This window comes from Lynx rufus, unplaced genomic scaffold (assembly GCF_022079265.1).
Source record: "Lynx rufus isolate CCGP_SWC_20201006 ecotype Redwood Valley unplaced genomic scaffold, mLynRuf1.p SCAF_5, whole genome shotgun sequence".
In the NCBI taxonomy this organism is placed as follows: domain Eukaryota; kingdom Metazoa; phylum Chordata; class Mammalia; order Carnivora; family Felidae; genus Lynx; species Lynx rufus.
Genome location: NW_025814867.1, coordinates 44,982,971 through 44,997,525, shown reverse-complemented (window position 1 = coordinate 44,997,525; position 14,555 = coordinate 44,982,971). Strand labels below are relative to the sequence as shown.

Sequence of the window (14,555 nt, the reverse complement as noted above, 5' to 3'; positions counted from 1 at the left end):
GAATAAAAGTATCACAAAGTTTTTAAAGGGACAGATGCTTTATTCTGGTTTAGACTAAAGGAACAGTCATCAGCTCTTAACAAAATGAAGAGAATATCTTATCAGGGAAAAACTCTGGTCTATTTTACTTTTAATAAATCAATAAATATTTTCCAATTGGGATATTTAAAAATTTTGGATTGGCTTGGGTGTAAGCAAAAAATTAAATTGCTCACTTTCAACAAATATAAAGTATTGTGAATATATGCCCAGAAGAGTGAAAGTTGTCTAGGTCATCAGTTTACCACTTGCTTACTTCTCTTTTGTTCTCTACTTCATTCTGGGGGCAAGACACCTTCCTTCTTAGCAGCTGCCTAAGCAAAAGACTAAATTCTCAAAGAATAATAAAGTGGTTTTAAGAGCACAGGATTCAGAAATTAGACAAGCTTGTTTTAAATCCCAATTCCACCACCTTCTAGTGGGGTGATCATAGCAAGTTAACATACTAAAACCAGTTTCCTTGTCTGTAAAATGGGGTTATAGTTGTATCTGCCCTAAAGGATTGTGTGATGATTATGACATTTGTCAACACTAAAAAAATAAACACTAAAAAAATAATTAGTTCCTTCTACTGTTTGGATAAAATTTGGACTGACAGTATAAAAGGTTACTATTCCAGTGTATCTTAGATCGCGAATGAAGCAGTGAGGTACAAATAAAAATCAATTATGATTAGTATTACACCTCACCCAAAGAACAAAATAATGCTAGTTATGCTTTAAATTTACTTGATTCCTTTGTAGTCAATGAGTCAAATGTTAAAGATTTAAGGCAGTCACAAAATATATGCTATAATAAAAATTGCTTGAGATTTAAACTTACATCAATATTTATTAAGCACAGCACTCCTGTGGATTGAACAATAATGACTGTTTAGCATAAAAATAATCTTAACTTACTGTGGGAGATATTTCCAAAGGCCACTGATATATAACTGAATTATTTCAACATAAAAATTTCAAAAAAAAAAAGTGCTTAACTAAAAATCTCCTGTGCCTTCTTTTAGTGTTATATGATATTTCAACAATTAAATATTACTGAAAACAAATCAGAAGAGTGGGACAAGTACTGCTTTGCTTCTATACATCACTCCAGTTGAGAATCACTGCTTTAGAATTACTTAATTCAAAAAGAGATTCTGACAGGACAATGAAGAAAAGGATAAAGCAGCACTACTATAAAATCTAAAGGGTTGTTATGTCCTTGAATTTTTCTCGGTAAATATAATACTGTGATATAGACATGGTAAATGATAGAATTTTACAATCATTTGTCTACTTCAAATTGGGTAAAATTATTTATGATGAATTCTAAGAATTACATCATGACCCAAAATTTGTTAAATCAATTTAGATTCTAGCGCTAAGACACAGTCATCTGAAATGGAAATGTTTCACCTACATTCTCTTTGCTCTCTTCCTTTCTTGCCAATAGACCCCTTTTCATTCTTCCATAAATAATTGTTTTTGTTGTCTCTATTGAATGTTCATCCTTGAATTAAACTGTAAAGGGAGGAAGTGTGTTCATCTGGAGGGTCTACTAATTATAACACTTTGCATAAAATTGATATTAAACATTTAATTGAAAAGATGGAATAAAATAGTATTAATATGTTATCTAATTGTATTTTGTAAGTTAGCATGAACTTATGTTATGTGGGCTAATCGTGCCAGGAAAAAGAACTAATAAATTACCCATTAAAAATTTTTTTTTCTTTAATGTTTACTTATTTTTCAGAGAGAGAGAGACAGAGAGAGAGACAGAGCAGGAGTGGGGAGGGGCAGACAGAGGGGAGACAGAATCTGAAGCAGGCTCCAGGCTCCAAGCTGTCAGCACAGAGCCTGACACAGGGCTCGAACTGACAAACCATGAGATCATGACCTGAGCCAAAGTCGGCCGCTTAACTGACTGAGCCACCCAGGTGCCCCATGAAATTACCCATTTAAATATTAGAAACTAATGAGAAGGATATCCCTAGAACATAGTAAAAACGGGCATGTCTCCTGAGAAATCTTTTCTCATTGACTAAAACATCTTAAATAAAAGGTCAATAAATCTTTTTTTTTTTTGTGATGTTCCTTGCCTCTGGTTGCTACTCACTGAGGAGGAAGAAAGGGTACTAGATTCTATATAACTGGCAATTGAAGTAAATAGAAAAATGGTTTAAGTCTGAGGAGTAGAATAGCTAGAGTTCTATGTACTTTCAGGTTACTTCTGACAAAATTATGCCAGTGAATCGCAGCAGTTCCATAGAAGTGATCATGGTAATGACAAAACTCATAGAAGACTTTGTGGAAAATAAAGTGGACTTTAAAACTCCTAAAGATCTTTTGGATAAAAACCTCGACAAAGATCTTTTACATTAGAATCATGGACTTAGGGAAAATAATTTTGTGAACCTAATGAAAGGCTTAATTGTATAAACATATATCATAAATATCCATGTGTGAGTTCTCTCAATTGCCCAATATCATTCTATACAGATGATTAAAATAGAATCTAAAGAGAAGAAATGAAAAAAACAAAAAACAAAAAAAACCCAAAAGCTATCTTGAAGGTGGAAAGAGACCACAGGCTTGCTAGTTTGGTTAGATCAGATAAAGAAGACAATTCAAATTGGCATGCCTTTAAGGATGTCTCACAAACAAGTGGAAGTTCTAAGTGAACTAGATCCAGGAGTCTAAAGAAATTCATATGTACAGTACTTTGCTCTTTTTACACACTGGTGGATCAAAGCAGTATAAAGGAGTCCTGTGAAACCTTTGCATCTTTACTAGAATCAATAATTATGAAGTAGGAGAGCATTCTTGTGATCTCTAAGATGTTAAGCAACGTCTCCTTACCCATTTTTGGAAAAAAAACTTTAGAAATGCATCTATATTAACACCGATGATTTATGGCTACGAACTGCAATCCATATTCTTAATTATTTCAGCTATGAAAACACTAAATTAGAGAATGTTCTCACTTGAAGGTTTCCACAGAATACGCAATACAGCTTTTATTTTTACATAAACCTAATCTCTTTACTCAATGCTTTCAGTGATGGCAATCATCTGATTTTTCTGCTTCATATTTTAGATTTTCTGATATACGGGAAGAATTTTTACAAGGTTTAAATATGAACTGTAAAAAGACCAGGACACCATGATCAACATCACTGGGGGTGTTCAAAGGCTAGAGAACAACTAAGAAGGTATGTTATACACAGGAGACAAGTATGAGACAAGTGGTTGGCATAAATGACCACTAAATTCCCTTCCAAGTCAGATTTATAATTCTAGACTCAGAAGATAAACTCAGAGATGGTAGTGAATAAAAAGGCTTTGGCTCTGGAGTCATACCCAGGTTTGAATCTTAACTCTATCACTTTTATAATATGACTTCACACAAGTTATTTGGCCTCTCCAAAGAATAATGATAGGATCAGACAACAGTATTCGGTGAGATAATGCATTAGTGTCTGGCACATATTAAACGCTTAACATATTAACTATATAATTTGTATGAATAAGGTAGAGCGGTCAAAATCTAAATATCATAAAATACACAGGGAACACTAACTTAGGAGTGCGATGATGTGGTTTCTACATCTGACTCCTGCCTGTAATGTATAATTTCTAACATTCTTCCCAGTTACTAACTTTTATGATGCTACATTTCAGGGGGATTTTAATGTATTTAAACATTTATCAGATGCTGATTATGGAGACACAATACAGAATAAACATTACCCCAGAATTTATGAATGTAAGTGTGGGAGATAGACAAGTTAGAGGTATGATAAATGCTATGACAGGGTAAGATTTTAGAGGGTGTTTGGGGAAACATAATCAAGATCTAGGGTCAGGAAAGAATGTTTAGTAATGGAAGTGCCACAGTTGGGTGGAGAAAAGGACACACAGACAAGTAAAAAGACACAACAGTAGGTACAGTTAGCCATGCTAGAAAACTCAAATAATGAAGACCAGTTAGAAGATTTCTGCATTTCCACGTAAGAAAGGACTGTGTCCCAAATGGGGATGAGAGAGACGGATAGGCTGAAAAAATACTCAGGAGGTAGACGTGGCAGTACTTTGCAATTAACTGGCTATGGGAGAACACAGAAATTTGAATGTTAAGGAGAAATGCCTAGGTACAAGTTTAGAAATGCCACAAGTTTAGTGCCTAGAGCATATAGATGGATTCCTATAATATACAGATGACACTCAGAATCATCTACATGTTCTTAGCATGGTGAAGAATGTGAGAAGAGGGTATTGACAGCATCCTGAGGACACTAATTAATACTTAAAAGGACAAACAGAAAGGCAAAGCCTGCCAAGGGGACTGAGAAGAAACCAGTGAGGTAGAACGAAAAACTAGAAGAGATGGTATCAGAGATATCAAAATTATCAGTCACAAATTTAAAACCTATGACATGCCAGTATCAGCTTTGTACAAATTGGAGAAATTTGTGGAACACTAAAAACTATTTAAAAGCTACATAACTGTGATCGCAATTGTTGATATGCTTGCATATGTACTCAAAGTCTGGAAGGGAATATGCAAACACCGAGACAGTAATTGTGTTAAACACTTGGATTAGGTGTGATGGCTCTTATTCTGTTTCCCAAACATTCTGTGTTTTAATTTTGAAAAGGTGAATATGTTACTACTAAAGAAGCTGGGGTTCAAATATATTACTGAAAAAAAGACTTCTAAATATTCTCATGTTCTGATGACCTATCAAATTGTCGTACACCTTAATCCATGGTCTTGAAGAAATTAAGTTTATACTTGATATGCAGACTAGTTCAACTTAACTGAAGAGTAAACAAATTCTTACAGTTTTACTGGTTTTTGTTTTAAGCAGTACTATTATTGTGGATTTAACTTAAAGTCCTACTTAGAACTTTATTATAAACACTTAAAAATAGGAAAAGGTTGTAACGTTTGAAGCTCATCTGAAAATAAAATTAAACCAATAGAAAAGGATTTACACAAAGTAGGGACTCAAAATAAAAACCATGTGTCTAAAAAATAAATTTTGCTGCATACATGTTTTAAAAATAAACACTGACGAGGTATCTTAATAGAATTTTTCACAACTAAGGGCAAACAGGAAACTGATATAGCACTTAGTAGAAGGTTTTACATGAGATTCATTCCCCTACCCAAAGAAACATTTGCAGTTCAAAGTAGATTTTTAAACTGCTTCCCATTGTTTGCTATTTATAAATCCTAAATATCAAAGGGCGAGTTCCTTAATGGTTACACTTGGTACAATACTAAATACTAAATACTTCTAACACATATATAGTTGCTTAAAATCACAAGCACTAAATTCGAATAGAAGTTATTTTCGAATGCAATACATATTTAAATAGCAACTTATCAAATTAGTTTTTTGGACAAGTGCTTTAAAAGATGGTTTTATAATAAAGGATGACCCATTGCTACTTAGGTTCAAAGGAAATCAAATTTATATATTCACGTCTTCACTCAATATAAAATTCTCCCTTATCCTTTAAGCTCCCCAGGGTTACTCTCTGCATACCGACATACAATTGAGAGTCATAGTTCCAGTTCATACTGACAGTATGAAATTCCTAAACTAAAAGTGGGTAGGCTCTGATTTGTTCCATCAGTCTAATGATCACTTATGATACATCAGCCTTGGATAAAATTCAGTAAGAGTTACAGAATCAGTGTACTCATTAAAAATTTCTTTCCTACACCATGTAGTTAGGTATATTACAAGGCTGTGTCTCTTAAATACATTCACTAACAAATGTTATTCAACTGTCTTTGAAAACCTGACAAATGCTCTGAACCTTTCACCAAAAACTGAACATAAAGTTTCATCCAAAATTTCACAGGGTTCACGATCCCTTGAGGCCCACTCACCCACTGACTACCAAAGATGGATATCCTACACTAAAGAAATTAGAAATTGTTTTCCTAATTACCCAAGGTATATAGAATTATTGTAGTAAAGGAAAAAATAAAAACTAAAAATCTTATAGAATATGGGACAATTATTAGTTTGTGATATTTCCTTCCAGACTACTATTGATCGTAATTACTGCTTTAAGAAACTTAAGTTTATATAATATGATCAAAGTCATGTAATACAATCAGAAACAATTTAGAATATTATTCAAAAGATAGAATGTATGTAAGGGAGAGACTAACATATCTCTGGTTGAGAATAAAGTTAGACACAGATATGGTAGCCTATTTATATAATTTCAAAAAATCTTTGATACACTTACAGGATATGTACACCATACTTTAATGAACATACTTTTTCTACAACTTTATGACCTTGGACATAAAAAACTTAACCCAAATATGCAAAATATGATGATGATCTTTTGAAGACTGAAGATTAAGATCTTATCCTAGTCTAAACTGTATTTTCCTAAGAGTCTCCTACAAAATACAGCTGTGTAAAACAAAGTGAAATAAGAAGACCTATAAAACAAGTTTAAAGATTTTTGTTTTCCAAGCAGAATACAATGCTGAAAGGAAATGTTTTATTTTCAGGGCATACAAAAAAGTATATTGACTTATAAGTTTATCATTTTCATTTAATATTGGTTCTTAAGACAGGAACTGAGAAAAATTTCCTGGCTTTACTTTTACAGACATCTAGCAGAAAAATGCCTTTTATTAACAAAAAATAAAATCCCAGAAGCAATAAAAGTAATTTAAACTATACTGTATGAAAAAATGGATGTAAGATGGTTTGTTTTTTTCTAATAAAAGATTAATATATTAGTTCTCAAATCTCTCCTGGGATAATAACTAGAAAGTATTTGGGGGCTCTTAACTACACTGTGAACATCTACAGCAGATGTAATAGCAATATTTAAATAATGTTACTATAGCACAGGATGTCACTTTATTTTTTAAACTGATTATTTATTAAACACCACTGCAAAGATACGGCCTTCAGCCTCATGAAATTTTGAAAGGATTACATACCCCCAAGTATTTAAAATTCCAAGTTTGAACTTATATTTAGTACTATACTCTTAGTTATACAATGTGCTCATTTTGTTCATAAATATTCATCTCAATACAATAACATCAGGTATAATACATAAAATCTAATCCATTAAGTCTTACCAATTTATGACCTGATGAGACACTCTTGTGGACAACATTCAGTCCTTAGAAGCTAGAATAACCCTCCAACCATGTGAGGGCATCACAACTTTTAAACTTTCGGCTTTCGATCATTATTATGTCACATTCCTCCTCCGATGCTGAATTCTAAAAAAAATTCTAGCAAAGAGTTTAAGTAAATAAGTGTTTTAATCAAATAGCCTTTAAAAATCTTTTATAGCAAAGTTTTATGTTTTACCATGATTACACAACTGATATTTTGTACTTAAAATTTTTTTAATGTAAAATAATTTCATATTTAATCTGGATACTTCAAACTTTAAATTTCAACATGGACTTCAGGCCATCAGGAATACTTGTTAGTAAAGAGTCAAGGAGAAATGGAAACCAATTAAAGGTTTAAGATCATGATCCAGAAATTATGATGTAACACCATTAACTTGCTACAGACAGTTTTGTAGTCCTGTAGAATGGCACTTGAATCTATTATCTGGTTCACATCCACATGACTTTCTAGACTTACATACAGCGCACGTGGCTGGGTCAGTAATAATCCATACCGATCATTTAAATGCTCAAGACAGCATTCAATTTTTATACCTAAATCCTAATCTGTCTCTACCATCTCCAACTTAAAAATTAGACAACATGATAGAATAAAATTGTATTATGCATTTTATGTAACAGACATAACAATGTATCCTGTTCAGAAGTGGTCCTACAGCTCATCTGTGTGTGGGCACAGAATGAAATTAGGGGTAGGAATATTTAATAAATGATAAAAAATTACTTAATAATCTTGAATTTATTAAATTTTACAAGAAAGCTTTCAATTGGGCATCTATTTTAATTGTTGAAGGGTAATATTTGTAACATTTTCTATCTAGTGTGAATACTCGTTTCTGTTTTTAGTTGCCAGTAATCCACAGAAAAGGCAGCCCATACATTCATGGGCACATTTTTGCCAATTTAAATTATCCCTCTAAATAAAAAGACATAACAGGGCAAGGGAAAGGGGGGAAAGGAAGCCATTACTGAGGAAGATCAATATATGCAAAGCCACAGAAAACTCAAAGACAGCATTGTAAAGGAAACTCTGCAGCAATCTCCAGAAATATTTGACCCAAATGTAAAGGGTTGGAGTTATGCTGTTACAGATTTTAACTTTTAATGGATTTTTCTTCTATCACACACAGTCTTTAAAAGTCTCCTACACAATCTGAAGAACTATTAGAATTTTTCCAATTTATAAATATCTTTCCAAATGTAATCTCACAACACATTTGACTTCAATAAAATCATACAACTTTACTATCTTTTGTCAAAGTACAGCCTTATAATGTAATCACCTGGTGAAGGCAAAAACCCATAACGATGAGGTAAGTAGTAGTTTAAAGTCGTGGTCATTTCATTAACATATTATCAAAACATTTTAAGCAACTCTTGTCTCCTATCAACCACAATACTACCATGATTTTAAAAAGTCCTTTTTGATGATGTACTCTTTTATGGGACAAGTCCCATGAGAAGACACAATACCCAGACATATGTAGCAGAGTAAATGCTTCCTGAAATATATGTACCTGTAATGCTGGTAATTTGCTTGTCTGTAAAGGCTCTGATGGACTGGCCATTTAAAAGCCACACTACCTGACCCTCTGTTAAAGGGCCTGCCAACAATAAGCACTGTTAACGATAAATGCCTGGAAAGATTCTGGAATAAAGAATCACACCAGTCATATAAAACAAACTTAGTTATTTTATTATGAAGCTTATAGAAAAAAAAATTTAAGGAGTGTGTGCATTATACGAATGTATGGTAAATTTAGGACTTAAGAGCTATATTATATTCAAAAATACAAAATTTTCCTTATCAGATTTTTCCCCCAGCATGTATTTTCAAAATTAGCTGCTACCAAGTACAGGGGTCACATTTGAAGGGTTTCAGTGACTAAATTCCAAAATGTAGGAAATCCTTATTAAAAATGTGAAATAAAATTGGGTAACTGAATCGCTTGTAGATGAACATAGTTAAGACTAATTAGATATTCTTTTTAAAATTAGAATTCTCCCCAAAATGAATATTTATTTAGAAAGTTGTTCTAATAGATCAATCATAATCTTGAATCTCTGGCAAGATTGCTATCAAAAACAAATTCTGAACATTTCCTATATTTATCATTTCCTTCTTTTTCAATTTGTGAGAAGGAAAAATCCCATTTAACCAAGTATGTGCTATTGAAAGTTCTTATGGTATAGTCCAGGAAGAACTAGGCTTAGGTTTACCATGATTTAGCTAATTTTATGGCAAATTTATATTGATAGAACAATGTAGAGAGCACAGGGGCAAGAAAGTGGATGATCTACAATTTCCAAGTCATCTGAAAACCGATACGCAAAATCAAACAAATCTGCAAGAGTTCCTAAAGGAACTTGCTATGTGAATAAATGTGCTTAGGTTTGGTCTGATATAAAATTTCACTTTCACGTGTAAACCACATCCTTAAAAACTTCACTACACTGTTTGGAGAAATCCTCGACATGATAAATCAATGCTTGCTTTTCTAAAGATCAGAAATGCTTGTTTTTTAAATGGAAAAAAGGGGGAAATGGGACAACTCTGTATGCTCCCATTAAATTAAGTATATAGTCTTTCCACAGATTACATATTGGGGAAAGGAAGTTAAGAATATCAAAGATAAACTTACGGAAAAGTTTTAGTCCAAACGTACCTAACAGAATAAGAACACTGGAAAGACAGTGTGTTCTAAGAAACTCACATATAAAAAGACATACACAGTAAAGGAAACCTGTATCTGTGGATGAGCCAAGGCAAAATTTAAGATGATTAGCTATGTTAAAAATATTAAAGAAGGTGTTTAGCATGCTGTGCACTATATCCAATCCACCTTTTGGTGAAAGAAACACAAAATATATGGCTTAAAAATTTCATTCATACAGCTCTGAAAAATACCTCTAACAAAATAGGTTATTGATGTTTTTAATAGATCATGTTCATTCATAAGTGATTTATACTCCTCATTCTTTCAAAAGGAGTAGAAACAGCTTATAGAGGATTAAAATAAATTAATTGGGAGTTGGAACAGAAAATAAAAATGGAAAACAGAGTAGGTAGAAGCCAATTATATGTTATTTAAATACATATGTGATAAGGAATGGCAGGCTTTGTTAACAGAAGGCAGGATATCTGACTGAGCTTTTATTAATAACAGCTAACATAAGGAAATATAACTGCTCTTAAAATTTAAGAGAGCATCACATATTACGTTTTTAAGAGTTAATATCTCCTTCTTGAAACATAATATAACCATCCCAAACATACATTTAGCAACATTTTCCGAACTAAGTAATACCTAAAACAGAAACAGGTGCTGCAAATAAATTTTCTGAAGCTCAATGGTTAATAGTCACTCTGAACAGAAGGAGTGGGATTAATCAGACAATACAACTCTTCCGGAACTCCTTGTTACCTTCAAATAGTGGGTAGACCCCAGGGCAAGAATACTTTCTTTACCCTGACATTACCCACAAGGAGATATACAGTAAGACACACTTTTGGCTTCCAAGACACTGGTTACATATACCACTGTTTCTGTCAAATATCAAATTAAAAACTGAAAAAAAAATAACAATCAGCACCTTCCAAATCTTTTGGTATTTATAATCAAGGATCTTTAAACCTTGAAAACAACCAGGAAACAAAATTGCATAAAAATGCTATTTATTAAGGATATATATCAAAACATATTCTAAATTATTACCACCTATTTAAATTTATTTCTGTCAAATATGAAAAATGTTTTAAAAGTATTCAACTGAAACCTAAACACAGAAGATAATTTTTGGTACACTAACACATTTAAGTGCTTTATATCCATCACAAAAATCTAATATATTTCCTGATTTGAGTAATTTATTTATTTTTTTCAATATGTGAAATTTATTGCCAAATTGGTTTCCATACAACACCCAGTGCTCATCCCAAAAGGTGCCCTCCTCAATACCCATCACCCACCCGCCCCTCCCTCCCACCCCCATCAACCCTCAGTTTGAGTAATTTAGAATATTAGTACGAGTATGCGTGTGCACACATAAATAATAAAGAAAATGCCAACTAGAATATAGTCAGTCATTTCATCTAACTACGTACCAACCCAAATTAAGGAAACAAAAATATAAAGTAACTCCACTTGGTATTTGTTTCTTCCTAAAAGGCTGCCAAACTATCTGGAAGTTTAAATACACTGAGTGAAGTGTGAGCTTAAAATTTTAAATTGTTTAAGACTAGAAAGAAAACAAAACAGATGCTATATATATTTGTTCTGGCTCAACAACTTCAGGCTATATTTAAATATCCTCATCCGAACAAGTTCAGTAAAAGTTTTTCTTAAAAAGCTTTGTTAGAGTTCTAGATTCCATAGAAAAAATAAATTGGGTTTAGCAAATTAGTTTACACACTAATACACACATACAAGTTTCTGTTCTATTCAAAGGTTTGGTTTACTTAAAACTATTCTGGTGAAAAGTAAAAATAAATTAACAATAATAAGACCTTACCAACTATTTCCACTTATTTCAACTGTTTCTCAAATTTTACCCTGAAAGTAATTACCATGACCTCTCAGAGTAGGCTTTGGTGACTTATGTTAAGAAAATTTACTAACTAAAGAAGAAGGTGGTAAACACATGAGCAGAAGCATATAATAATGGATAAGCTGTTAAAAATTTATCATCATCAATTTTGAAGTCTGGTCATGTGATGAAAATAATGTCAGCAAGTCAGGTGTCCCATTTCAGCCAGCCATAGAAAAGCTAAGAGAGGAGAAGAAATGCTTAGAATCCACCAAACATCACATCAAACAATGAGACGCAGATCTATGGTTAAAAATCTGGTAGCAGATAATTCACCTTACACAACTATCAGAATAAAATTAGGAGGATACAACAGAATATAAAGGATAGCAATTACATAATTTGTAACCCCAACAGGTGAGTAAAAAGGTCTTCAAATTACACTACTTTTTCCAATTCCAGATTAGAATCCCAAGTTAATATGTATATATAAAAATCACCTAACAGAAAAAATTGGTACATGAATACACTTGCATTTCTGTTCTAAGGGACACACCCACATTAATATCCACAGGTTCTTCTCTTGCCATTACCCACCCCGCAAGTCTGAGAAATAAAAGACATCCCCTTGTAACATTTTTCCAGCCCCAACAGTTGTTTCAGCTGGATTTTAGGCATCTTGCCTATCTCCTCTCCCCAACCCTGACAATACAGACTAACGAGGCAGATGTGTTTTACCTTATCATTTTATCCAGAATACTAGCACTCCTTTTTTGTGGTGAATATTTAAACTTTTAACAATCCCAGAGAAGACTAATACAAGAGAAGTATTTAATTACATAAGAAGGAGGAAAAAAGACAGGTGTTTGATAATTAAATGTGATCTATGATCTTGTATTGGCTCTTGGATCAGGTAAAAAATGGTAATGAAAGACATTACTGGGACAACTGCAAAATCTGAATATAAGCTGTGTATTAGATAACAGTATATTAAACTTGAATTTGCTAATTATACTGTTGTTAGATAATAGAATCTTCTTATGCTAGAAGTATTTTTGGGTCAAATGCACAGGATGTCTGCAACTTATTCTTAAATGGTTCCTAAATAATATGTCAGGGTCATAAAGCAAGTATGACAAAATGTTAATGAATGCTTAATCTTAGTAAGATTATTGGAGCTTTTTATTATTCTTGTAATTTTTCTGTAAATTTGAAATTTTTCCAAAATTCAAACATGTTCCCTTCTTTTTTAGTTAGTAAATGATATTCCCAGAATCTATCTTCTACTTTCCAAGATCACTTACCCTCTTCAGAGCTTTTCCTGTTCTCTAAAAGTAGATAATATTTCCCAAGGTTATGGCTTGACCCTTTTACCCTACTCTGCTCACTCCTTGGCAAACTCAGCTTTCCCTAAAGCTTGAACTCTATATGCATATATACATAAATAAAACAAACAAATGGTTCTTAAATCTCATCTAGCCTTGGCTTCTCTACCAAGCTGCAAGTCTGCAGCTCCAGTTGTACCCTGAGTATTTCCACCTTGACTTTCCAGCAGCTCCACACATCCCAAAGTAGCTAAAACCAGAATCTCATTACTATTTTCTCCTTCTCAAACCAATTCTTTTACTAATTCTTCCTATTGGTACCACCATTCTCTCAGTCAATTAGGTTCTAGACTCTGGAGTCAAAAATCCAGTAAGTTATAACATCGTGTAATTCCTACCTTCTGATAACTATTCTTTTCTCATCTCCATTGCCTAATTCAGGCCTTCATTACCTTTCTATTCTCTTTGGTCTCTGTCTAACCCAACATCTCTTCTCTGGTGTCTTCAAATGTTTTGTGCAACAAATTTAACCATCCTTACCACATATGCTCTATACTTACACAGTTGCTCACTGTATTACTCTAACTGGAATTCTCCCTTTCCCTCAGTTCTTTAACTCTGTATGAGCAAATTCTATTCACCTTTCAGGTTCCAACTCAAAAAGCCTCTTCCTAAAGAAGCCTTGCCCAGTACCTCCAGCTGTACTTGAGACATTCAAATGCTTGAATTTTAAATGACAGTTATCACTTTCAATCATGTGATGATTTTCTCACTTATCTTTTTCCATGTTAAGACCCAGCTCACTGGTTTTCCTATTGTGACCAACACTTAAATGCCTCTGGTACAGGATTCTTTTCTAGGAGTTTGCTAGTCTTCCATTCCTTAAGCAAATACACAGTTCTATGAGGTTTTCTGATAATCATGGCCAACAATGATAAAACAGAAGTAGCACAATTCCAACGCCTTTCTTATCTCTTCTTTTCCATTTAGAACTAAGTGCGGGGAATAAAACTCCACAGAACAGGGATTTTAGAAGTAATTGGCTTTAAACCTCAAAGTCAACATTCCTGACATAAGCAGGAAGACAGCTGTTAACTGTATTAATATTAATTTGTACTGATGGAAAGACTTTTTTTTACAGAGCATGTGTCTACTTTAAGAAAGCAAGCTCAAGCCTCTCTGTTCAAACACCCACCTGACTGGGTAGAGTATAAAGAAAGTAGTTTTTAGCTACCTTTGTATTTAAAGTAACTATCCTATAGAAATGGAGTATACTAAGTCTGTCACCATCTTTTCCTGTTTCTTTGAGATCTAAAAAGATTGTCTAAAATTACATTGGCTTTTGTGACAGGACTGTCACTTGCTGATCAATACCATAAAATGCAGGCAACTAAATACATCTAGGGATTTTTTACTCCACCTATTTAACCTAAGTTTCAACTTTCCTGAATTTACACACAAGTTCTTTCAATTTCTAGTTTT

At 33.0% G+C, this 14,555-nt stretch overlaps 1 protein-coding gene across 2 annotated transcripts in view; it reads right to left on the bottom strand.

Annotated features, from left to right (window-relative positions):
• TSC22D2 (TSC22 domain family member 2) overlaps nt 1–14,555 on the bottom strand; it is a 47,554-nt gene that overhangs the window by 14,993 nt on the left and 18,006 nt on the right. Inside the window, exon 2 of one of the 2 annotated variants that reach the window (XM_047098899.1) lies at nt 7,184–7,314. The exons of the other annotated variant lie outside the window; for it this stretch is intronic. Within the exon in view, the coding sequence (XP_046954855.1) occupies nt 7,272–7,314 (43 nt within the window). The 3' untranslated portion in view covers nt 7,184–7,271. Of the gene's footprint in view, nt 1–7,183; nt 7,315–14,555 lie in introns of those variants that run through there. 2 annotated transcript variants of the gene reach the window in all.